Source organism: Macrobrachium nipponense, chromosome 7 (assembly GCF_015104395.2).
Source record: "Macrobrachium nipponense isolate FS-2020 chromosome 7, ASM1510439v2, whole genome shotgun sequence".
Taxonomy (NCBI): domain Eukaryota; kingdom Metazoa; phylum Arthropoda; class Malacostraca; order Decapoda; family Palaemonidae; genus Macrobrachium; species Macrobrachium nipponense.
In genome coordinates, this window is record NC_061109.1 from 31,629,659 (window position 1) to 31,656,570 (window position 26,912).

General features: G+C 34.9%; 2 protein-coding genes and 1 long non-coding RNA gene across 3 annotated transcripts in view; 1 reads left to right on the forward strand and 2 right to left on the reverse strand.

The window, feature by feature from the left end:
- Positions 1–3,445: 3,445 nt before the first annotated feature.
- LOC135216963 (uncharacterized) lies at positions 3,446–14,233 on the forward strand. The gene is made up of 5 exons (XM_064252488.1): positions 3,446–3,515; positions 6,287–6,352; positions 9,612–9,782; positions 10,862–10,949; positions 12,950–14,233. The coding sequence occupies exons 2-5, from the start codon at positions 6,318–6,320 to the stop codon at positions 14,090–14,092; spliced, it is 1,437 nt and encodes a 478-aa protein (XP_064108558.1). The 5' UTR covers positions 3,446–3,515; positions 6,287–6,317; the 3' UTR covers positions 14,093–14,233.
- A 3,727-nt stretch (positions 14,234–17,960) lies between these two features.
- On the reverse strand, positions 17,961–19,284 carry LOC135217357 (uncharacterized). Its single transcript, XM_064253197.1, has one exon. The coding sequence runs from the start codon at positions 19,233–19,235 to the stop codon at positions 18,300–18,302; it is 936 nt and encodes a 311-aa protein (XP_064109267.1). The 5' UTR covers positions 19,236–19,284; the 3' UTR covers positions 17,961–18,299.
- Positions 19,285–19,317: 33 nt separating this feature from the next.
- LOC135217505 (uncharacterized) overlaps positions 19,318–26,912 on the reverse strand; it is a 39,139-nt gene continuing 31,544 nt past the window's right edge. Inside the window, exons 3-5 of the long non-coding RNA XR_010315157.1 lie at positions 19,975–20,147; positions 19,663–19,750; positions 19,318–19,428 (exon numbers count right to left, since the gene is read on the reverse strand). This is a non-coding gene — a long non-coding RNA (uncharacterized LOC135217505). The remainder of the gene's footprint in view (positions 19,429–19,662; positions 19,751–19,974; positions 20,148–26,912) is intronic.

The following is a 26,912-nucleotide window of genomic DNA, read 5'->3' on the forward strand; positions in this document are numbered from 1 at the left end:
AAACATTCGACTATCCATTATTAGAAATAACCAGATATTGCAAAGATGAATCGCACATGAAATACGTTCTTCCCGGAATGTTTCAGACTGACCATCCACGACCAACTATAGGTGGTCGTGGACCATCCCGAAGCTAGGTTAGCAAATATCGACAGCTTGCTTGCCGGTGGTCATTACAACATATCTGTTAGACAAATATCTGAATGCGAAAATTTTTTTTAGAAAAATGTCTGATATGAAAGTGTCTTAGGCATTTCACAATGGAAACGTGATCCTAAATCATTTAGGCGAAATAAATTGCAATGACATCACTGGCAATGAAAAAGTAAGGCCCTGTCCACACGGTCGAGCTTTGCTCTGCAAACTTTGCTCAGTGTGACGTCAGAAACGGCGAGCAAAGCTTCGTATAGGGCTTTCCTAATGTTTATCGAAGTATCGAGACTTTACCTGCAGCAGTACTGTTCACTGACAAATATTTTTGCTAAACGGATAAAGACATCACCTACGGATAAGTTTCCGTAAAGCTCAATTTTATGTAAAACCTTCACAAATAAATAAATTAAGGAAAATAAACAAGAGTTTCCCGTTATTTTACCTTTCATAATGAATACGTCAGGTAAATATGACTTATGGGAACTTTGAAAACCAAATATATTAACATCCTTTATTGTAATGCTACGGAAATCTGTCAGCTAGTCCATTATGGAGACAGCTTACTGACATTTCACCAATCAGGTGACAAGATTCCTTAAGGTTCTTTATAACTTATCAATCATATTTCATACTATTTTTGTTTTAAGTAAAAAGTATACTCATAGTTGTTTTGTCTAAAATCCATGCATAAGTCCACCAATAAATAACTGGGCTAAGATTATATACATACATACATACACAGTCACACACACACACACACACACACATATATATATATATATATATGTATATATATATATATATATATATATATATATATATATATATCAATATATATATATATGTATATATGATATATATATATATATATATATATATATTATATTATGATATATATATATATATATATATACAATAGATATATATATATATATATATATATATATATATATATATATATATATATATATATATATAATATATAGATATATATATATTATTATTAATATATATATATATATATTATATAGATATATATATATATATATATATATATATGCACTGCATATAAATAATTACTTTTAATTAAGGGTAATCTTATAAACTGACCGCAAATGCAAATCAACCAGTGTACTGAAATATAATTTATATCTTAATGGACCACAATCTCAAAGGGTTCAGGAGAGAGGGCTCTCTAATTACCAAGACAAATCTTGGTTGACAAGAGTTGTCGATAACTATAAGCTGATAATTAAGTCATGCAGGTGTGTCCTATAAGCAACATGTTTTTATAGTGGCTTGCATAAAGTCTTAATATCTTGTAAATAATTATCTTTGTCAGTTTTTATTTTCTTGTAAATACCTTTTTACAAATATGTTTTCTGTATGTTTCATATTTACTTAAAATATTTGTGTTGCTTACTATTTCGTTTACGTTATTCATGATATTCTTATAAACTTCGTTGAAGATTAATGTCTATAGGTTATTTGTTGCTACGTTTCTTTTGATTAAACTGTATAGGTTTTACTAAACCGGATTTGTTCTACTTGTTTATTTAATATATATCTTTGTACACAGATGTGTGCGCGCCTCAGTATAATGTAATTAACTAAAATAAACACTTATCCCTTTAAACAACCATTTTCACTTAACGTGAATAGTAGAAAATAGCAGAATAATGACGTCAGAGTACAGCAGCGTCACTGCCAGGCTCTCACTCACTATCCAACCAGCGTCGTTCGGACGGTAGCATAAATGCGTACGACAGGCTCACGGCTTAGCCCTCAAAAAGGCAATGTTTACCGAGCAGAGCTCGACAGTGTGGGAGGGGCCTAAACCACCTTAACACCGATACTGATGTAACGTTAGGTGGCACTGATAAGTGCCGCGATGTCCTTCCTGTGATAGTTTACTTACCAGGGCATTGCTGTTACAGTGTTAAGAAAAGAATGAAATGTAAATCGTGTCTATCAGTTTGAACAAGGACTGAACTAGATAAGAAAAATTATTCAGATAGCAAATTATGATTATGTCAATAGAGGAATTCTCTATTGACCTGACGCTGCAACTATAAATATAGTCAGGTACAATTATATCATTATGAATGAATAAACTTAATCGAAATTCAACACTCAAAAATGCCCCAAACCAAAAACAAATACTAGTTTTGAACGCCACAATGAATGCCTCTTGTGATGCAGATGGCTTTCCAGACAGTTTATACGAAAATGGTCACGCTCAAGAGAGATGATTATTTAGTCTTCGACAAATTCTTTCCCATAACTTTTGCGGAAGAGAAAATTATTCCATTTGTACTCAAAAGTCTCTTCGAATGCTACGAAGAAGAGGAAGCTTTCAACTCTAATAAAGTCACTCGAAATTGTTGATACTAATGCAAAACACTTATGGAACTGCAGTATATAAATATCAAACATGGCCAGTGCTAGCCACCTCCGTGGTGGCGTGGAAATGTTAGCATAAAAAAAGTGTCAGAATGATTTTCCAGTGCTCGCAAATTAGTACTCTTTGCCATAATTAAAATTCATTCTCTTATATGCATCTCCCTCTTTCTCTCTCTGTAAATATGAACGGGAGAGGGCGTGGCCGCCTTCCTGTAGAAAAACGTCTGTGTGAACGCGGCCTAGGTCAGACTGAGAGGCACGTTATAGAACAATGCCCCTAAAACTCAACAGTTAAGGAACCTTTACGGAATACAATCTATAAATGATTTCTTTTCCAGATTTGACGATGGTGTAATGTGTAAAATATTTTATAAAATATTGAGTTTATATGGTTGAAACTAGTGTTATACTTAAATGTAATATAGAACTGGAGTTGAACTACAGTAATTTATATATGCCAGTCTTTCTTAGTGTTAAGACATTATTTGTTTCCTGTAATGTATATGTTTATGCTATCATTGTATCCTGTACGCTGCAGCCAATAAACTTATCTATCTATCTATCAGTAAATGATTTAATTGATAAATGAATTATGTCCATTTTTTAAGTGTTCAAGTAAAAATATTCTAACACATGTTCGCTATCCGAATTAAGATGTCAATAAGCATAGGCGTAGGCCTACTAAGACGGCCATGGTCGGTGGAGGTGGATGGTAAGACTCCAAAAATATACTGCGGAAAAAAATCATAACTGACGTTGACAACATACCACACCCAACCCCCACAGAATCTCCTTCATACTTAGCGGCTGAAACAAAATCTTTTCTCCTTTCGTAACAAAGTAACGATTAGGTCAGGCGAATACACCCGGTCAGTCAGCTGTCAGTTCGACAGAAGCCAGGCAGTTGTGCCCTGGTTTTTCTCTCGGCAGAATACCCGTAGATACTTCGAGCTCAGGAGGTAAGACACAGCCATAATAACGTTCTGCTGTATCGTAATACATTTTTCTTCAGAAATTATCATCAGCGTCGTCACCACATAGTACAGGAATTCTTCTACTTTGTGAAACCTTGCTCAGAGGAAATGTGATTTTCTGTCTGTTCCATGCAATGCGTGAATAATAATAGAAAGTAAAGTAATACCTTATAACCAACAAGTTTTACTACACTGTTACACTGTTGACACAGCCGTTCAGCCACGTAATTATATAACAAAATACGATTACATAAGGTATACGTCACGTACTTTTTGATTACGTAACACTCGTAAATAGATATTTGGTTGTGGTATATAATGCACACACTATATAATATATATATATATATATATATATATATATATATATATATATATATATATATATATATATATATATATATACATATATATATATATATATATATATATATATATATATATATATATATATTATTATATATATATATGTGTGTGTGTGTGTGTAATTCGTGTGGAGTGGCATAGTCCACGTATACTGATGGAAAATTAAAATTCACCTTTCATGTCCATATAGCTATCTCCCGACGTTTCATAAATTTCGTATATAATTGTATCTTCAAGGACTCTAAAATGGATAAAAACAGCACCTAATTAGCATAAAATTCAAATTTTTGACACTTAAAATTATACAATTTATAACAAATCAAGATATATTAAAATTCAGAGAAAGACTTTGTATTCGGCCCACCTTCCACTGAAATAAAAGAACCATAAGTGGAAGAAAAAATGAAAGAAAGAAAGAAAAAAATACCCTTCAAGGCTAGAACTGAGGAGTGGCTGTGGCAGCGTGTTTGGCTACCCTACACAAGTCAGTTTTAATGACAATCCTCCTCGCATTATTGTCAATAACATTGCTAGTCTGGGGTAATGTTTGAAGGATCGTCTATGATATTGAAACAACCTCGTCAGTAATATTGACTCGTTTAACTATTGTGTAGTGTGAGGGTGAGATTGACAATAAATCTAACAGACAAGACAGACACGCCTTCTATCTCGGAAGTACAATTCATTCCTGTTCAGAGTAGTTCACATGGAGAAGCCCTACCCCGTTTTTTCTTCATTTCAATTATATAAATATTGGTTGATAAAGTGGGTTTTCTACGTGTATTTCTTTACAATGCAATAGTGATTACTGGGGAGTAAAATAAATTTTCACATCTTTTAAATTTCATTTATCATTTGTATTCCTAATAATGTAAAGTCATATTTTTTCATTCCATTATGTAATCGTTGTCTAGTCAAATAAGCTAAGAGATAATGTAAATGTGGTTCTTATCTTTATATAAACTTTGATACGGTATATGATAGCATAATATTTCTCCATAACTATGTTGCTGATAAACTTAAGGCGGATTTAGGACATTTCACCGCAGGTGTATTTCAAAGTCATAAGATATCTTTGTTTATTTAGCCGCAGAACAGTCTCGCCGCAGACATACCCATCAATTTTATATTTCAGCTTTTACAGAACAAAATGTATAAAAACAAATTACAACACAGAATAAAAAAACACAGAAACAAAAGCAAGACCAAAGACCGCTAACCAACCCTTATGCAAAGAAGGCAGAAGACAGAATGACAATACATCAATGAAAGTCGTGTGGAGGTGGTTTCTGATTTAACTGGGGAACCTATTGTTTAATCAGTATTTGAGTCGATTCTGACCCGCAGTAACTTCCTCGGGGATACAATATATGTCCCAAACTTAGGGCAAGTATACTTATATACCACATTGGAGGTCAAAAGAGGGTCCAACTGATCTTTATATCTGAAAAAGGAACCGATCATTAGTGGGATTATTGGGATTAATTTCAGATTAATGGCACCCTATTGTTTATGAATCATTTGTGCAAACTTTTTTCGAAATGTAAAAAATGGAATTTGGCATAAAAAGCTAATTTTGGTACTGTACAGGGTTTGGGGACATTGGATCCACGAGAAGGTTACTGCAGGTCAGAATCGACTCTCATTGGGGATTAAGTTTCCTTAATGGCTGTAGGCTCTCCAATCTCGAACATTCTAACATAAGAAACCACTCAAAAAAATGGCAAAACATATATCGAAAGAATTGATTTCCGTATCATCGGTCAAACAAGCAATGTATATGAACTGCCCATCATCACAACTGTACAGGAGTTAACTTTTATTTATATATTGTCATTCTGTCTTCTGCCTTCTTTGCATAAGGTTGGTTAGCGGTCTTTAGTCTTGCTTTTATTTCTGTGTGTGCGTGTTTTTTTCATTCTGTGTGTATGTGTTTTTTCATTCTGTGTTTGTAATTTGTCAATGTTATTCAATTTTAGAGTAATTTTTAAGGTAATTTTATTCATTATCTAACAGATTCCCTGAGGGGTGTAATAAGGTTATTACGAAACGTAGAAAATAAAGAATTATAATGAATTACAACGTTTCCATGGTCCACCTTCACGCTGATGTGTGTGTGTGTATATATATATATATATATATATATATATATATATATATATAGTATAGAGAGAGAGAGAGGATAGAGAGAGAGAGAAGAGGATAGAGAGACGAGAGAGAGAAGAGAGAGAGAGAGAGAGAGAGAGGAGGAGCCCTTGTTCCACTTACCACCTTCCAAATTTATCAGTATTTAAACTACAGAGGCAATTGAAATATGATCATTATACTGCCCCAATCTAATTTCATCTACAGCCTTATAATGCAAACCCTGATTTCTCTTTGCCTTTCAGGCATCATCTCCAGAGCACTGAATACTACAAAATGCACAAATCTGCCAACTCTGGGAATGACACCTTGTAAGTTTCATTTTAGTTCATTAAAAATACATAATTTGTGCATAAATCTCGCGCCCGGCAGCCAATCCGGTGGTCCGAAGTTCGATTCCCGGCTCTGCCAACGCGGAATCAGAGGAATTTACTTCTGGTGATAGAAATTCAAATCTCGATATAGTGTGGTTCGGATCCCACAATAAGCTGTAGGTCCCGTTGCTAGGTGACCAATTGGTTTCTAGCCACGTAAACATATCTAATCCTTCGGGCCAGCCCTAGGAGAGCTGTTAATCAGCTCAGTGGTCTGGTAAAACTAAGATATACTTAACTTGTGCATAAATCTACTTATTAACTACACAATTAGTTTTTGCATTGACTACGTATACATTTAATGGATAAAACTACCATTTTCATTACTGTTTAGCTTAAGAATTTTGTGCTCAACGGTCAATCAAACATATATTATGAAAAATTAAGTACCATCTTTCACGAGGAGAAAAAATATATACAGTATATATATCACAAAATCCACGTAAGAAGGTGAGTGAAAATCTGGACTCTGAACAAGTAATTTTGTAGTTTATTCTATATTTTCAAGTTCACACTGAATACAAGAGAAGTTGAATGAGCTTTATATACAAAAACAGAAGGGGGGTAGGGTTACAGTTTGTTTATCAGAGCAGCATGTTTTTTAAGCAAAAAAGACAAGGAAAGAGGATCAAGGGACAATCCAGGGTAGAGATTTACATTCCTTGTTGACGAGGCTTCCATAAAAATGGACTGCAACAGATTCCTTTTTAGGTGATCCCAAAGTCAATTATTACTTAGACAATCACGAGTGGACCATGAATCTCCTTTCAGAGAGTTGTGTGTAATCTCCCTTCAGAAACATACAGAAAAGACATGAAGGCTCGAATTTAATATTTTCGAGAAAATAAGAAAGGATAGATTTAGTTTCATGGGGAGGATTCGCCGGATTGGAAAAGAGCGCTATTGAACAAACTAGATCACAAATTAAACAAACTAGATCACAAATTAAACAAACTAGATCACAAATTAAAAAGGCTCATTGAGATAAGTGATAGGAATAATGAGCATAAAGGTGATTGTTTAATAACCTTTCAAACAAAGTACTGAAACAGATTTTTAAATGTGCTTTAGGATATGGCTTGTCATATTAGTGATGACATTTTGTGCACAAACATTATCTCAGAGATATCCAACACTTCAATGAATTTGGCTAAAGGACTTTTGCATATTACTAAAGCTGACAAATCCAGTTATTTTGTATAAATGGATAAAATTATCTATGTTAAAAAAGGAATACTTATTACCTGATTCTAGTATTTACAAAAAACTACGGGGAGACCCATTAGCTGTCATAAAAACTTTCAATTCTAAAATAGAAACTATACTAAAGGAATTCAGTTCATAAGAGAAAGTGACAACGATTGGCCCATCTTTATCCTTCATGTAAGGATTAATCAAGACTCATATGAATTATCTAGTACTAACAAATTAACCAGTTTTGATGTGACTTCTTTATTTACTCAAGTTCCTATCGACGACTTCAATTTTTATTGCAACTTTTGGACTTGTGTAATCTAGAATTACCCACCAATGTCATTTAATTTGATATTCCTTTTATTAAAAAAATTGTAAATTCAATTTCAATGGTCATTTTTATGAACAAATATTTGGTATGGCTATGGGGAACCCTCTTTCGCCACCTTTGTCTAATATTTACAAAGAGTTCTTTGAGTCTAGACTTATTATAAGAAATTCATTCTCTAAGGTGTTTTTGGTTAGATAGATAGAAGATTCTTTTTGTATTGTAAAAGAAAATATAAATATTCCTGATTTCTTGCATACATTTAATAATCTTGTACTATCCATGAAATTTACAACAGAATATGAAGAAAATAATAGTATACTATTTTTGGATGCCTTAGTCATTAGAAATAACACCAACCTTTGCTTTAAGGTATATGGGAAACCCTTGAATAATTTGTCATATTCATTTTTGCTCTATCCACGCTAAACCAATGACGGTGTCAACATTTTCAAAGATGTATCTTGGAGCTCTTAGAATTTGAAGTTCTGAACTTTTGGATCAAACAGGAGATTCATTTTGTTACTCTCCATATCTTGTAAAACGGCAAAAAACATATTACAAGACAACCAATGTGACAAGGAATTTAATAATATTCTATGTTTACCCTTTCCTCATAATTTCATTACTGATCTAGCCATTTCAAAACTATTAATATTAACTAGTATTTAGATATAATATTTTGAGAAATAAACTAATAAAGAATAGCCTGCCCGATTCAAACAATATTGCGTACAGTATTCCTTGCAAAGAATGTAATAAGATTTATATTGGTCAAACATCAAAAGGACTAGAAGTGAGATGCTCTCAGCATAAATGTGCCATTTCAAGGGGCTCAACAAATAATGGGATTGTGGATCATTGGCTTAAGACAGGCCATGCGATTAACTGGGATAATTCATTGATAAACTACAAGGTCAACAACCATCGAAAAAGCAAAGTGCAAGTCAACATGGAAAACAGGGATGTAAATCTCTGCCCTGGATTGTCCCTTGATCATGTTTCCCTGTCTTTTTTGCTTAAAGAACATGCTGCCCAGATAAACAAACTGTAACCCCACCCCCCTTCTGTTTTTGTATATATAAAGCTGTCAACTTTTCTTGTATTCAGTGTGAACTTGAAAATGTAGAATAAACTAAGAAAATACTTGTTCAAAGTCTCGGTTTTCAATCACCTTCCCATGTGGGGATTATATATATATATATATAGTATATATATATATATTATATATATATATATATATATATATATATATATATCATACATACATACATACAGTGAGCACCCAGTATTGGCGCACTCTGGATTTGCTGACTTACGTATTTGCGGATTTCTCTTTGGAACAGATACTGCCATTATTTGTGGAAAATTCGCTTATTCATGGTATTTTTCTGTGAGAAATATCCACATTCGAGTTTATTTTTATCAATTTCATCACTTTTTGTGATAAATATATTAAAAAACTAACAAAAAAGGCATTTTTAAGCGTTTTTACAGGGTTTTCATCTATTCGCGGGAGGGGAGGGGCCTGGTACGCATCCACCGCGAATACAGGGGGAACACTGAATATGTATGTGTGTGTGTGTGTAATCTTGGTGTTTGTGAGTTTTAGTTATAATACCCAGCATGAGAGACAAAATACGTTAAAAAACATAATATAAATTATGCTCTCAGCCAAGATGAGTTTCACGTGAACTGCAAATGGCTCCGGAAAGCCACAGAAGCGGAATGTGAAATGGAGGAGGTCTACCTGCGCGGGCACCGGCTCTGGTACCAACTGGATTTGAGCTCCTTGAAACCTCTGCAAGATGATCATGTCAGACGAGCTCTTGGGCATCTCTACAAGTAAGGAAATGTGACGATGTGGTTGTCTTTCAACTCTCTTTCTTGAAGTTCCATGTGGTTACAGCAGCTCTTTAGAAATTTTTGTGTAAACATTATTTGATTATTTGCCATCTTACCATGCTCCTACAACAATTGTACACGAGATGAATTCATATCGGCTTGCAAACAAAGGGTTTACAAAAGGAGCAGAAAAAGAAAAATGCTATTTCAATCAAACCTCTGGATGAATGACAATAGAAAGGAAAGGGAAGACTGCTGCCCTCTTTCGGCCAAAGCCTTTTTGGTATTAAGTTGCCGTGCGAGTTCCTCTATCACAAAGACAGATGAGAACATGTCCCAATTCCCAATTACAATATCATAAGATTTTTAAGGCAATAATAGAATAAGGGCAATTATAAAATACAAGTTATAAAATAACAATAATAAAAATATAAGCACAATTTGACAAAATTATTCTTCCACTCCAGTTCCCTCTGCACAATTGTAAGTGAACAATATCAAGATGCAAGTGTTTGAATTTAGAAAGGTGGTTTTCTGCATATTTACTTGAGAGAAGTTTCTTTAGTATACCTGAAATAGCACTGCCATTTTCTTTCATACACTCAGGTTCCAATGTTTTTTCTGATTTTTGTTTATTAAGTGTTTCCTCCTGTTTTCTTACTTGAAGTGTATATTGAAGTACAAGTAATTTAGTATTTGGTATTTACTAGTCAACACATTTATGAGTATGAATTTAGCAACTGATTTTACACAATGTACCTGTTATTATGTTTATTCTTAAGAGTTAAGTTGGTTTTAATAAAATTAGAGTCACAACACAAACATGGTGTTTCCTTGAGCCAGGCGCTCTCTCCAATTCATTTACCTTCTGCACGATGTGGGCTTAAAGAAACCCCCACAGCAAGTAAGAACTCTACTTTATGAAGACCTGTGTCTTATTCTTATTATCCATAAGGTTCATGAGTAGTGAATAATAAATTTTCTTTCAGAAATTTTGTAAATATCTTTTTACACTGGATTTTCCGCTGAAATCTCATCTGACATTTTCCTCCAACTAATGATAATTAATGTCATTACAGGAAAGCACCAAATCTGGCAGTCACCTTTGCTAAGCGAGAGGGTGAGCTGTGGGCGAAGAGAACTACGAGTGGCGCTATTGACTTTCAGGTATGAATTTACAAGGTTGAGATGATCCAGTTGAAACTTCGACAAGAGAGGATTTACTTTACCGCAAGTTGTGATGTAGTTTTGTGAGTTTTTTATGTAAACTGGAAATGCGTATGGTGTGGAAGATATGCTTTGTTGTGTTTGTATTTAGTTGTGAAATGCATTGTGTTTGGTTGTTTCATGTATTTAATTGTAAATATACATGTTAATCGTGCTTGAGTGATAATGACCAGATCACCTGTCATTTGCTTATGTAGGTTCAGTAACTAGCCGAACCTTTCATGTTAGTTAGGGACGGCTTGACAAGGCAGTCCTAGTCGAGATACTTGAGTATTTCTTTCATCTCAAAGTTCATTTAGGGAAATTCCCTTAGAATGCATATATAAGTGTAAGGAGAAATCTTGAAGTGTCCTTTAGTTTGAGGGTCACGAAGTAGAGATTGTGCTAACGCACATCTCAGTCAATTCAGGCTAAGAATAACGAATCCACCATTTGTACTAACAGTAGGTTCATATAATTTATATATTCATTAGTGTGCGCAATGCAATGCAATGTTTAAAGTGTTATTTAGAATGAGTAAAGGAACCTGGGTGTCGTCATATAAAACTTAGAATATGATTAGGTTCGTACATTTCAATTCGTTTAGGATGTGATCTCTTACGATTTGAAAGCTCTACTTATTTCGAATGAGTCGGAATAGATCCTACCCAACTGAAGAGGTATGAAAACAGTATACCACCATGGTTCATAGGAAAATGGAGTTATCACAAGAGGCCTCATACATTCCTTTTCAGCTGTGACTGTCAGCCTTGACGCATATACCAGCTGCGTCCTAGATTATCTAATCTACATAAATCTGTATAAGTAAATCTTCCTCCCATTCTCTGCGACGGGGAACTACATAAATTCACGTTAACAGCAAAATGTTCCTCTTTTGGCTTGTTTATAGTGAAGCATTACTGATTAGGAAACACTTCTATACATCCATAAAGTCAGTGGGAGATACATGTAATTTGTATTAAAATATGTTACGTAATTCATATAATGCAATTTATTGTTGGACTGATATTTGCATCACATTCGGGATTCAAATAATAAAACGTAACTTAGGAAAATACGGCTCTTGTTCGGAAAATAATGGTCTCTCTTCAAGTAAAGCTTAATACGTACATGGACTGAAATATTGGTGAAGTTCTGTCTTTTATAATTTCCTTTACTTAAATGACATTTCTGTTATACAAAACTTGAATAAAAATAATAGACTACTTTACTACTGCTCCACCAATTTTAAAGAGAACTTCAAGTTCATCTCCTAAATACCGGCATTCTATCTCCCTGTAATGACCCATATCTAGGTAAGGACCCATATCTAGGTTTTATAAATATTTAATAAGTTGATGAAAACAACACAATACTTGACAAGTCTCAAGTCTACTGTATTCCAAAGAGCAATAGATTGGTGCTACTTTTGAAGTTCTTAGAATTGCCTTTTTTCTGGTATGAAGCTCTATGAAGCATTATGCCAATAAAGTCAGGAAACTGTCCTCCATAGACACACCATAAAATTCAGGACTCTACAACAAAATACCATGATTTATACAGGTACTGTTATTACTAGCTAGTTCACTCTAATCGATCTGGTCTTCAGTGGGAGGTTCAAATTTGGAGAAGCTAAAGAGACCAATGGGAATACACAGAAAATGACACAGTTGCGGATTCAAAGTACACTACAAGAAAGTTTTTGTTCTATCGAAAGACGTAGGAGGTAACTCAATGTAGGTTGACGGTTCACAATCTCACAAAAAAAAATTAGAAAATATAAATACTATTTAAGAAGAATGCTTTACAATAAGAATATTAAAGTAATTACTGCATTGTCCAGAAACAAAGAAGCAACTCCAACAATTATATCTTTATCATGGGATATTCTAACACACAACGCTCTATATACTATAATCGTGAGAAAATTTGCTTACTAAAGTCCATTCTTTATCTGACAGGTAGTCAAACACGAAACGCTGGAGGAAGTGCGGTCTTCTCTACACAGGTACAATTTTAACGATAAAATAGCACCGACATTATGCGCCCGGTTGCTGGAAGATAAAACAACAAATGCTGCTGGTGTCAATGAACTGGAACCCAGTTTCCCTTACAAATATCATCTTGTCTTTGGCATTCGTCATAGTGTGGTTGATGGAACATCAACAATGACTCTAATGGGGTATTTCATCAAGCTGTTAAATGACGTCATTTCTGGTGCATCTGTAGACAACGGTGTACCTCTGGGCAGATTCCTATCTAATGAAGAAACATTAAAATTAATCCTAGAGAAGAAGAAAGAGATTGAAGGAGAAGCACAATTACTACAGCAACTTCAAGATGAATTCCAGTACAAGAAAGAAATCAAACCCCTGGTTTTAAAGTTGTCCAAGGAACCTCAATTTTCCAAGAGAACTGCTACAATATTCACGGTACTCAATCAAACAACTACTCGCAGTTTCATTGCAAAATGCCACTCAGAAAATGTAACCATTAATTCAATGATGACTGCTCTCATAAACAGAGCTATTGTAGAACTGTTTGTGGAAGAAGACATTCTGCAAGACTGCTACAAGATTCAAACTTTCCATGCAGTTAACTTACGTCGCTACTGGAGTAGTACCGAAGTGTCTGAAACCCTGGGGTGTCACATAGGCTTCCCTCTCATTGTCAATGCTGAAACACCAAGAGACTTACAGAGCTGCTTCTGGGAATATGCTAAAAACTTGCATGCAAGGTTCAAGGAAGATTTAGCCTCTGGGAAAATTTTACAAAACGAGGCTTACAAAATGATGCAATTATCGAAGGACGAATCACACGATGGACACACTCACGTTCCAAATGATTATGCAGGAGACTATGTGACTTCCAGCATGGGTGATGTGACAAGACTTGTGACAACGGGAGGAGATAACGTAAGAATAACAAATGTTTTGAGATCGACTAGCATTCACGGCACAGAATTTCCTCTACTTTTTAATTATCACACTTTTAGAAATAGATTAACCCTTGGCTTTGACTACAACACCGATGTGCTTGATACAGACACTGCTGGGAGAATCCAGTCAAAGATAATAATGCATCTAAAGGAACTAATAAGCTGAATTAGGGTATTAATACATCCAATCTGTGACTTGAAATTGGACATTAAAAAAATTACTTTGTTTTTTTTATTTTTAAACCAGCCTGTTCCATTACAGAGAACTGTTCCACACGATGATCCTTTCTATTCATATTCTATACATCATCGAAATGGTCCTTCACCTTTCTCATTCATATAGGCTAAAAGTTTTGTTAAGGAAGCATGGAACTTTATTTTCTATTGTCGTATATATATATATTCCTATATATATATTATATATATATTAATTCTATATTATTAAATATATATATTATATATATAGATATACATATATAATAGATAACTATTACTATATATTAACTATCTATATTACTATTATATATAATATATATGATATATATCATATATATATATATATATATATATATATATATTATATATATATATATATAATAAGAGAGTTCCGTGGAAATCGGTGACGAATAATAAATATTAAAATCAGGGCTTGAATGAAGAGCATCTTTATTTGCGACTAGTTTCGGAGATTTACTTTCCTCCGTCATCGGGCAATCTATAAAGGAATATTAGTTACACTTAAAATCAATGACGTAATATAAGTTACACTAAAACAAAGCAAAATAAGATAAAATTACACAATTACAAGACACAATAACCTAAACCGGCAGCAAAATCTTAAAATATAGAGAAATACACAATGTTTGTTGTCAAAGAGAGCAGGAAAGTCTAAAAACACAGCAATTCAACAGACCTTTCATTATTACAAAGAGAGGGTTTATCTCTTAGGGTATATAGAGACTCAACCACTCCGAGCTCCATTTCGTTTGTTCTGTAAATAAGGACTGAAAAGGAATCTACATTGATAGGATGGTCATATTCTTCAGAGTGTTTACGATTAGCACTAAATGATGGTTTGCTTAATGGCCTATTTGTCCTAACAGATCTTCAGAGATGTTCGAAGATGCGAACCCTGAACTGCCGTTTAGATTTTCCAACGTACACTGCACTACGGCAATGACACTTATACACAATAACTGACTGCAGCTCAGTTGGTATCACATCCTTGAACCCGAAGAAAACTAAAGAATCTTGGTAATCCTTATTCATGTATTTTGCCTCCCCTTGGTTCATCCAGTTGCATGAAGAATCCTAGAAAGCTGTTCCTCACCATATTACAGTAGTAAAGACTTGTATGCTCTACAATAGTTATTTACGCTTTTTGGAATGATGGTTTCAAACTGTGCAGTTTCATCTAAAATGCTTCAGGGTAAAGGTAGATCTTGCATGCCATTGTTTCAATTACCTAGTGGCGATACTGTTTATATTTCATAACCCGTTGTTATTTGAGTAATATAAGTTACACACACTCATATATATATATATATATATATATATATATATATATATATATATATATATATATATATAATAATAATAATAATAATAAAAGGAGCCCATAAAAACGCCAAAATATAGAGAGAAAATACTATATTTCAGAGACTGCTGTCTCCCTCTTCAGGTAGATGAATGAGAAAAGTTACAGAAAAGGTGGTATTTATACCAAGAGATCCATCCACAAGTAGGCCAATTTAGGTCACTCCCGCTGATAATCTGCCTTTAATCCTCTGAGGCGTTGGTTGAAAGAAAACTTTGTCAATGACATCTGTATACCATGCGCCCTTTGAGATGTTCATTATCTGTGTCTGTTTAATCAAGGCCAATTCCATCATTTGACTCTTGTACCGGCAGTTGCTGCTATAAATTATGTGACAAATTCCAGTTTATTCTGTGGTTATGTTCATTTACATGGTTGAAAATAGCTGAGTTCTGTTGTCCATACCAACTGACCGTTTATGTTGTATTAATCTCTTGGGAAGTGATTTTCCTGTAAATCCGATGTAAGATTGGTCACAGTCCAGGCATGGGATTTCGTAAACGCCTGTGTCCTTGGGGGATGTCTTTTGTTGCACATTAATCAGGGATTTAGCTAAGGTGTTTGGGTAAGTAAATGCAAAAGGGTTAGATTTTCTGAGGGTCTGGGTCACCATCTTAATCCTGTCCAGGTGTGGAATTTTTATCTTATTGATGGGTGTCTCTCTGGTCTTGTCTTGAGGGGGTCGGTAGAAAATTACGTTTGCTTTGTGAATTGCTTTCTGTTATAATGTCAGGATACCTTAAAGACGATAGCAGCTTGCAAATTAGTTAAAATTCTTTTTCCAGGAAATCTGGGGAACAAATTCGTAAGGCTCTTAAGAATAGGTTGCTGGCTATACCTATCTTGATAGGAATGTCGTGATAGCTAAAGTAGTGAATGTATGATAGTGAGAATGTTGGTTTTCTGTATATGGTAAATTTGTATTCTGTCATGTCTCCGATTATTAAAACATCAAGAATGTGTACTGCACAACACTTCTCTTTCTCCAACATTAACTATTACTTCAAAGGTTAACTTTTTCAAAGTTCTGTCTTACATTACCTTATTCAATGGGTCTGCAACACTCCTCAACCCCTTTCAACACCTCTTCCAGGTGTGTTCCGCACCTTGTCACAAGTAATCAAAGTGTCCTCTCTTATTCTTATTACTCATCATCTAAGCCATATATCATATGCTACGAACACACATCCAGACACTCCCTGCGGGGCGCCCAGCAACCACGGGTGCCACATGTCCAAAGCATGTGATTTCCGAGGCATCACCGACCTCAAATGGCATTGGTCATCTTTAATGGCCGTTTCTCATTTCAGCATTCTTCGAGGAATCCAGCGCTTGTCTCTAAGCAACCTGTCTCTCTAACCGGAAAGAGCTGAGATTAACAATTCACTACCACGCCCTTTTTAAGATATATATATATAATATATATATATATATATTATATATATATATATATATATATTATTTTAGTAAATGAAGCCTATTCACATGGAACAAGTACATACACAGGGGCCACTAACTTTGAAATTCAGGCTTACACAAAATATTGGTTTCAAGCCCCACCCCCACCCTTACTGACAAACTCACACTGCAGCCATAACTGATCATGATACAAAGCCAATGATTTTTCATCGGCATTGTGAAGACAACCCGTCAACAACTTAGTGGCATGCCATGACACTAACCACTATATCATGTTTGTGCATGAATTCTTTATTCACATATAGTAAGCTACAAATATCGCTTAATACCGATTTCTCTTTGGACCCGAAGGGAACTAACTGATATGTGATTCTGCTCGACATAGCTTATAAACAATGGAAACCTATGGAAGCCACATCCCCGCCACACACCGACATCATTATGTAGCTACACAGAGTGGCTCGTGTTCTTCTGGCCTAACTGGAAGTGTTTCTGTCCTGGCCAAGATTCAAATTTAGGCTTTCTGTTTACAATTGGTGTTCTACTACAGATTTGAACTTAGGCAGAAGTACATATTTATAATTCCCTTTGTATGCAAGTTATGTGTAATGTAAAGTAAATCCAATATTAGGCACCATATATATATATATATATATATATATATATATATATATATATATATATATATATATATATATATATATATATATAGCAATTCAGGAATGCCGAAGACACATGGATGTTTTAAAAGATTTATTCATAGAGAAACGTTTCTTACATGACTATGTGCATCATCAGTCTGAAAAATGACAAAATAATAACATTAAAAATACTAAAAATACACAGGATTCTTAAAATGACAATTAAAAACATTAAAAGACTAAAAGTAAGAAGCAAAGTAAAAACAACTGCTGTTACACCAACCTTCAGGTACAGAGGAAGAAGATAGAATGACAAAAGAGGGAACAACAACCTCCAAAGACGACTATTGCCAGATATAGTTGAAAGCAGGGAGCAGCCAGCCCGTTTTAACGATGGAACAAGTCTTTTAATATATAATGACTCTAAGGTCGTCAGATAATCTGCATCCTTAGAATACGCTAATATGGAAAAGTGCTGCTTCTTAACCTCAATTTTACAATTGATAGCATGATTTTTTATATTTGAATGTTCTGGTCTGCTCAATCTTTGTCCCGTTCTAAAACTCAACCCTAAGTGACTGTAATAACGCATCTGCAACAACCTCTTCGTCATTCCATACCAATTCTCAGTGTCAGTGACAACGAATACAACTTTTCCAACGCTAGCTTTTTGTTCCTCCTTTGTTCAGGGCCAGACTCCACTGGTAAGCAAAAGTTCAAAGTGACACTTCTCGACATAACTTCACTATTTTGTAACACAGCTTCTCTGCCACTTCTGGCTGAAGCTTAGCTTCGTTATACTCAAAGATGACGGTGAATATGCCTCTGAAAGTATGGCTGTTGACAATAACAGGGTATGGACGCACGTGGAACGTGGTACCACGAACCACTCTAGTGATCCTAACGTGATCTCCTCCCTCAGTAACTAGGCGAGTGACATCACCCATGTTGGAGGTGATGTAATCACAGGGTACACGGTCCTTGGGCTGAGACGATCTTTTGCAACGGAACATGGAGTAAGCTTTTTCTGCAAACATTCTACCCGAAAACACATAATCTCTCATACTTTCTCCAATGGTTTTAGCATACTCCCAAAATTTTTTATGAATATTCCTAGGGGTGTCCGAAAACAGCCTGATCGGGTAGCCCACATGTAACCCTAGGGGCACCGAAGGCTTTGGTTTCCAAAACCGACGAAAATTTATTGTATGGAAATTCCCGATTAAATACGAATCTTCAGTGACACCATATTCAACCAAGACATCAACAATGGCCATGTTGACCACTGCTGTGAACACAGACCCAACTGTTACTTTTTCCTGCTTGCACCTCTGGATAAATTTGGAGGTGACATCTTCATCAAGGACCCTCACTATGGAGGGCGTGCGCTCCTCTTTTCCAGTCGGAGTGAAACATTTCACCAAGAATGGCGTGTGGCTATCCTGGAAAAGAATATCATCTTCGATCTTTTTTCTTATCTTGGGGTTTTCTTCTAGCGCCGCTTTTCCTTCCATAATCAGGTTCATAGTTTCTTCGTCCGATGCAAAATGGCCCAACGATTCTTGGTCGTTGATGGGTTTCTCAGAAATGACATCATTCAGCAAGGAAATGAAGAACCCCATAATATTCATGTTACTCGTCCCGTCCGTCATTCCGTGATGCAGGCCAAAGAGTATGTGGCTCTTGAAGGGAAATGAAGGCTCCAGGGGGGTCTTTGTGTCACCCTGGCAATATTCTGGGGAATCATAAAACTAACCGAGCACAGAAAAGCGGCCCAGTTTCACTCTTGTAAGAATGATTGCGCAGTGACTCTCTCACTTCTTCTAACTGCGAACCCCGATGAACCTGAAAAGAGTAAAATGATTTATGTACAGCAGCATTAGCCGGTAACACTGCTTTTGACTTCTATATGTATGTGTGGCAATGAAAGGGAACAGATGACTAGCATTATGTATAATTTCCTTCTTTTTAAAAAAAATGATTTAACAGTTGCATTTCTGTTCCTCGTAGCTGCAAATCAGTGCTTTAATATGTCCTATGAAATAAAGTTAATGTTAGCAAGAATAACAAGCTACCTACTTTAAAATCAATCTCTGGGTTTGTTGCCCTTCTGAACCACAAATCGTCGCCAGAAGCACCATAACATACGTTTAGACTCGGAACCTTCCTATGATAAAAAAAAAAAAATATCACATTGTGCGTATTATCAAAGTCCATGCAATAATCAAAGTTAATTTCTCTCACGCAGTTTTATAAGTTTTCTTCGATATCGAGAAGTATGTTGTAGTTTCAATGATACCATGGTCTTGATATATGAAAAAATAAAGTAAGTACTCCTAGCAAACCAGAAAAGTCAAAGGCATATAGTGGGGATCCAAGATCAGGTCTTACCTGTACAGGTGAGCAACAGCCCTCCTGACGTGCTCTTCTTGCAATGGCTCGGCGCTGCTCAGATCCGCAGTGGGTACCAGATCAAAAGACAGCCGTCCTGATGGTATGATTCCATCATCTTCTCGGAATCAGAGGCCTTCCGGAGCCATTCGCCCGTAAAGATACGTTCGTCCCTTTGAACATAAGGCCGTGTTGTTATACTCAACCACAAACTAGTTATCACTAACACCACTAACTGGAACCGTGAAATTTCCTACGATAAAAAGAGGATCCCGGTCTTCATAATATTGAGAAATACTACAAATAAGATCCAAAACTTATCAGTTAAAGAAAAAAAAATCAAATAAAGCAACGCTCTACTCATTTTAGTTGAGACACACGACAAAAATGTTCACTTGAACTTACATAAAAGGACAAACATGACAAAAACGCCATACTGAAGTTTACATTAGAAACCGAACATGACAAAGCAAGCACTTCCCACTGACATTAAATAATGAACATGAAAAAATAAGCTATCTTGGTTTGGCACCACATAAGGAAATGACAAAAACACAATACTGAGCACGACGAGAAACATCTGAACATTGTATAAAAGAAAAAAAAGACATGCTAAAAGAAAAGAAATGTTCTTTATTTCTTGCAGCATTCCCCCTCAATGTTTGGCGCCCACATTTTCATTTCTGTAGACATGATGAATTGTAATAATATCCTGGTGTGTCTCAAAAAATTAGTTTTTTTACTTTTTAATCAATGTTTCCATAACATTTTTTTCTATATTTTATACATTTGACAGAAATTGTATCTGAATCGCGATTGCAGCCAACGAAATTGATATCCTGTCGCGCCAAAGAAGGTTTGAAAACTCCGCAGTCATTAACTTATCCTAACGAGTAAAATTAGGTATAAAACTCGTAGAGTTATTGACCTTTCTACCGAAACAAAGAAGTTGGGAAAAATCCTTCGAGTTTCATGCAAATCCAGAGATACAAGAGAGGTCACTGTAGGTTCATTAGAGGTCACTGTAGGTTCATTAGAGGTCACTGCTGACCTACTGATCATCAAGGCTATATTGTCACTAGAACTGAGTAACCGGGTAAAATTTCAAGTCCATCGTCGAAAACTGAGTTACAAGTTATAACCCAACCAGACAGACAGAAAGAAAGACAGACGCAGAAGCCATGTTAAATAAAAGACGTAAAATGGGAAGGCTTTTGTACGCAGAATGTCATGAACATTATCACAAGTACTGTTATTCAATGTACGAAAACTTCCTCGCGGATAAAGCGTAAGAAGCTTAAGCGTCAAAGTAGGCCTATGCAAAATGTAGTGCGAAAATGCAGGTTAACCTTTTAACGGTTAAGTGCACGAGCGTAGCGCGCTAAGTTTGCCCAGGCCGTTTATTAAGTACACACACACTCACACACACACACACACACATATATATATATATATATATATATATATATATATATATATATATATATATATATATGTATGTATGTAGGTATAACTGAAGCACTAAAGTTTGGAACGTGATAAATGCATAAATAAAGGTATAAGCCACGAAGGAAAGATAAACAACGGAATTTCTGCAAGATCTTTCGACTCTACGTCCTTTACTTAGCAGACAAACTAAGTAATGGACGTTGAGTCGAAAGATCTTGCAGGAACTCCGTTGTTCATCTTTTCCTTCGTGGCGTATACCTTATATATATATATATATATATTATATATATATATATATATATATATATATATATATATATATATGTGTGTGTGTGTGTGTGTGTGCGTGTGTGTGTCACAGCAAGATTGTGAAACCAGGGATTTCACGAAATCCTTACAATTTTCATGGAAATCGTGAAATTGCCAATTCACTTGGGGTTATTTGATCTCCGAGGGACTAGTAACTAAACACGGTAAAACAATGTGGATGGATCACCGTCTCGCCATGTTTATTACTGGCTCCCCTCGGCGATCAAATGATCCTCAGCGAATTGGTGGTTTGGTTTCACGTTTTCCCTAAAAATTTGAGGGATTTGGTGAAATGCCTGGTTTCACAATGCTACAGAAACTGTTATACAGCAATCAGCTGTTCTCACTCCTCAATCTCGCTCTCCTTTGAAGGCCAATCCACTCAAACTAGACTTAGATAGACGTCACCCCAATTTCCCTCATCGTCGTCCTCGTCTCAAGCATCAATTCTCTTTCAAGAATGAACAGATGAGAGAACAAGTCAGGAAGTAAACACTGGATACAAGAGCTAAATAGTAATAAATATTATTGCCGTCAATAGTCAGTCACAGTATTCTATTTTCATGTGTATTTAAATAAGCTAATGATAACAGTCAACACACACAAAGAAAACACAGCCTCAGACACATTTTTCTCTGAAAGTCTTATAAGTAAATGGCATGAAAAAAAAGAAAAAGATTCCCTCTCAAATTTAAAGAAGGCTTTTGTTTATTACTTAATGTTTCCCTAACTAGCACATGTAGTATGTCTACTTGGAGTTTTCTTGCAATCAATGTAGTGTTTCTTCGTGAAAAGAGGAGAGCTAACAGCAACATTATTGGGATTAAATTTGTCAAAATGACTACAGGTCTGTATCCAGAGCTCTCTTGACCTTATATCTTTTGGAATATGAAATATCTTATTTGAACATTTGATTTTGACTTCCTATCAAAGCAGCCATAAAGTGAACAGGTAATCCGGCATTATTCAAACGTGTATTACACTCATTCAGAATGCCACTGTACAACACCGAGGCAATTGAAGTGAGGCTGAATAATCAGGGATAAACAAAGCGGGAAAAGGTTATGAAATACTTGGGTCAAGTTCCAAGTTCCTTGCATCATTCTCACTCGTGTTATTCTACTTTCTTACCTACAAAAAAAATCCAAATGAGTCAAGTGGTCACAGCTGCTTCTCTATAAACACAAAGCACACACATCAAGCACATAGCTGACTTTCCTCAGTATACATAAAATAGACTGCACACATAATGGACCTACCGAGGATTGAAGGCGACGTCTTTCCATTAGGAAAAAGAATGCCAAAAGCAAGCAAACTGTGTAATTGTTTGGTATAGCATAGTCAATCCACAAAACCTAATCAGAAAATGTGCTGCATGCAACATTCCGACCCATCCACAGTGTGCTGAGGTAATGCAAGATATGAGAAAAGATACAAGAATTTTTTGTTCAACATGTCTATCATGGATAGACAATGTTATTAAATCAAGATTGAATGTACAAATAGTTGAGGATGAAGAAGAAGAGGAAGAGGAAGAGGAAGAAGAAGAAGAAGAGGAAAACGGAAGAGAAGTAAACAAAAATGAAATGACAGAAAAAAATAAGGAAAACAAAGAACAAGATAAAAGTATGGATGCAGAGATACTCATTGATACTACATATGAGGCAATAAAGCAGCATACCTACGAAGAAATAAATTACGATATGACAACAGAAAAGCAAATCCCGAAGAGGCTCTACCCAGATCTACACAATGACGGGAAAGAGGAAAAAATAGACAAGAAAGACAAAATCTGCAACCTTTTGAAAAGAGGGAATTGCAGATTTGGAGAAAGATGTTACTACAAACATCCTAAGGTATGTCACAACTATGAAATATATGGTAAATGTGCATACCTAGATGGCTATGTGGATGATTGCAGAGATCTGCATCCAAAAATATGCAAAAACCTAAAAGAAGGAAAAGGATGTAAGTTCGACAAAAAATGCAAATATATGCACCCTGTAGCCATGAATCATAATCAAATAAATAACCAACCAAGTAAATACAAAATCCAAAATAAGAAAGAAACAAATAAAGAGAGAAATCAAGAATATCAGGTAAAAGAGAAAAGCAAACCACCAATGAGTATGCAGAGGTGTCAGCAAAAAATTTCAAAGCATCAGCTCCAAAATTCTACTCAAGAGATAATAACTGTATTTATTATGCAAGAGGATATTGCAGAAACGGAGAAAATTGCAGATTCAGACACAAAATGAATAATTATGATGAAGGAAGATCAAATATTATGGAAAAGTTGGATTTTTTAATGTCAGAATTTCTGGAAATGAAAAAAAAGAACAACATACCAGAACAGGAAAGAGACATGGAAAATCCTTATTACTACCAATATTAAATGAAGGAGAAAACACGCAAACCATCATAGTGATGAATGCGCAGGGTTTAGTTACGAGTAACTCAAAAAGAAAAATAGAGTACTTAGAAGAACTAACCCAAATTGAAAGAAAATAGATATAATGAATATAAGTGAAACCTGGTATTCCCAACAGACTGGGAATGATGATCAAATAAAAGGTTCCAAACTTATAGATCAGATAGAAAAAATAGGAATCAAGGGGGAACCGCAATATATGGGAAAGACAAAAAACAAGGAAAAAATATATGAGAAATATAGTAACTCAGAATGTGAACTAATAGCGGTAGAATTTGAATCTGAAAAATTAATGAACATAGTAATATATAGACCTCCTAATACTAAAGAGTTTGACTTAATAATTGAAAAATTGGATGATATATGTAGAAATCACAAGGACTGGACTACTCTCCTATCTGGTGACTTCAACTTTCCTTTCGTAGAATGGAAAGAACGAATAGGAGATTGTGGTTGTACTTATACATATAAAAAAGAGAGTAATAGTAGTGCAGAAGATAAGAGGCAATTCGAAAAGCTATTAGATATGCTACTAGAATACAACATTCAACAAATAAATCACCTGCCAACAAGAAAGGAAAATACTTTAGACCTAGTATTTGTGAACGAGATGAATTATGTTAAAGAAATAATAGTTTATAATGCGAGTATTTCAGACCATAATGTCATAGAATTAACAGTTCATTCCAAAGCAAGTGAAAACAGAGATAAGCAAGAAATGAAAAAGTGGGAAGGATATGGAAAATACAACTTCTACAGTAAAAATATAAAATGGTCAGAAATAAATGAAGAATTAAACAAAGATTGGGATAACATTTTCGTAAGCGATGACATAAGGGTAAATACGGAGATATTATATAAAATATTAGAGAAAATAGTGGATAAATATATACCTAAGAAGAAAAGTAAACATCATTCATGCATACCAAGAGACAGAAGGACCTTGTTCCAGAAAATCAGAAAGTGGAAAAAAGGTCTTGCAAAAGAAAAAAATGCATGGAAAGTTATAGAACTAAAAAGTAAGATAGAAAATGCAGAACAAAAGATTATACAATCAAAAGAAAATGAAAACGGGACTTGGAAGAAAAAACCCTATTAAATATCAAGCAAAACCCCAAAACTATTATACTCATATGCGAAGAAGATGAATAAAAGAAGAATAGAAATAGGCCCTCTGAGAATTGAAGGGAGATTAACGAATGAAAAAAAGGAAATTTGCAACATACTGGCAGAACGATATAAGAGAGAATTCACCCCTAGAATAGATAATGAAGATAATGATATAGAAGTAAGGGACGAAAATAGTGAATATTTAGCTGACATAGAAATTAATGAAGCTGATATTGTGCAGGCAATTAATGAAATTAAAAATGGAGCTGCTGCAGGGCCTGATGGAGTCCCTGCTATTTTGTTAAAAAAAAGTAGTTCATTCTATCGCAAAGCCACTTGCAATATATTAAGACAAAGTGTAGATACAGGCAAGATTTATGATGAGCACAAATTAGCATATATCACCCCTATTTCAAAAGTGGATCAAGACTAGAGGCAAGTAATTATAGGCCTGTGAGTCTAACATCACATATTATGAAAGTGTATGAAAGGGTAATGAAGAAAAATATTATGAAACATTTAATAAAAAATAATGTTTAATATAGGAACAACACGGTTTCGTACCCGGAAAAAGTACACAAACCCAACTGTTAGTCCACCGTGAGAACATATTCAAAAATATGAAAAGCGGAAATGAAAACAGATGTGGTTTATCTAGACTTTGCAAAAGCTTTTGACAAAGTAGACCATAATATATTAGCAAAGAAAATTAGAAAACACAATATCGTAGATAAAGTAGGAAGATGGTTAAAAGAATTTTTACACAACAGAAAACAGATAGTTATTTCAAACGATGAAAAATCGGATGAAACCAAGGTAATATCCGGTGTGCCACAAGGTACGGTTTTAGCTGCAATCCTGATTGTTATTATGATTGAAGACATAGACAGTAATGTTAAGGATTCGGTAGTGAGTAGTTTCGCTGATGACACAAGAATAAGTAGAGAAATTACTTGGGATGAAGATAGGAACGCTCTACAAAGAGACCTTAACAAAGTATATGATTGGGCAGAGGAAAATAGGATGGTATTTAACTCTGATAAATTTGAATCAATAAATTATGGAGGCAGAGAAGGAAAGCTATATGCATATAGGGGACCTAATAATGAGACAATCACAAATAAGGAAGCAGTTAAAGACCTTGGTGTGATGATGAATAGGAACATGTTATGCAATGATTCAAATGCAATGATCTAGCAATTCTTTTGGCAAAATGTAAAGCAAAAATGGGAATGTTGTTACGGCACTTCAAAACAAGAAAAACTGAACACATGATTATGCTTTATAAAACATATGTTCGTAGTCCACTTGAATATTGCAATATGATATGGTACCCACACTATCAAAAGGATATTGCACAAATAGAGAGTGTACAAAGGTCCTTTACAGCTAGAATAGAAGAAGTTAAGGACCTTGACTACTGGGAAAGACTACAATCCTTAAAAATTATATAGTCTAGAAAGGAGAAGAGAACGCTACATGATAATTCAGGCATGGAAACAGATAGAAGGAATAACAGAAAATATCATGGAACTAAAAATATCAGAAAGAGCAAGCAGAGGTAGATTAATAGTGCCCAAAACAATACCAGGAAAAATAAGGAAAGCACACAGGACATTAATCCACTACGCACCAGCAT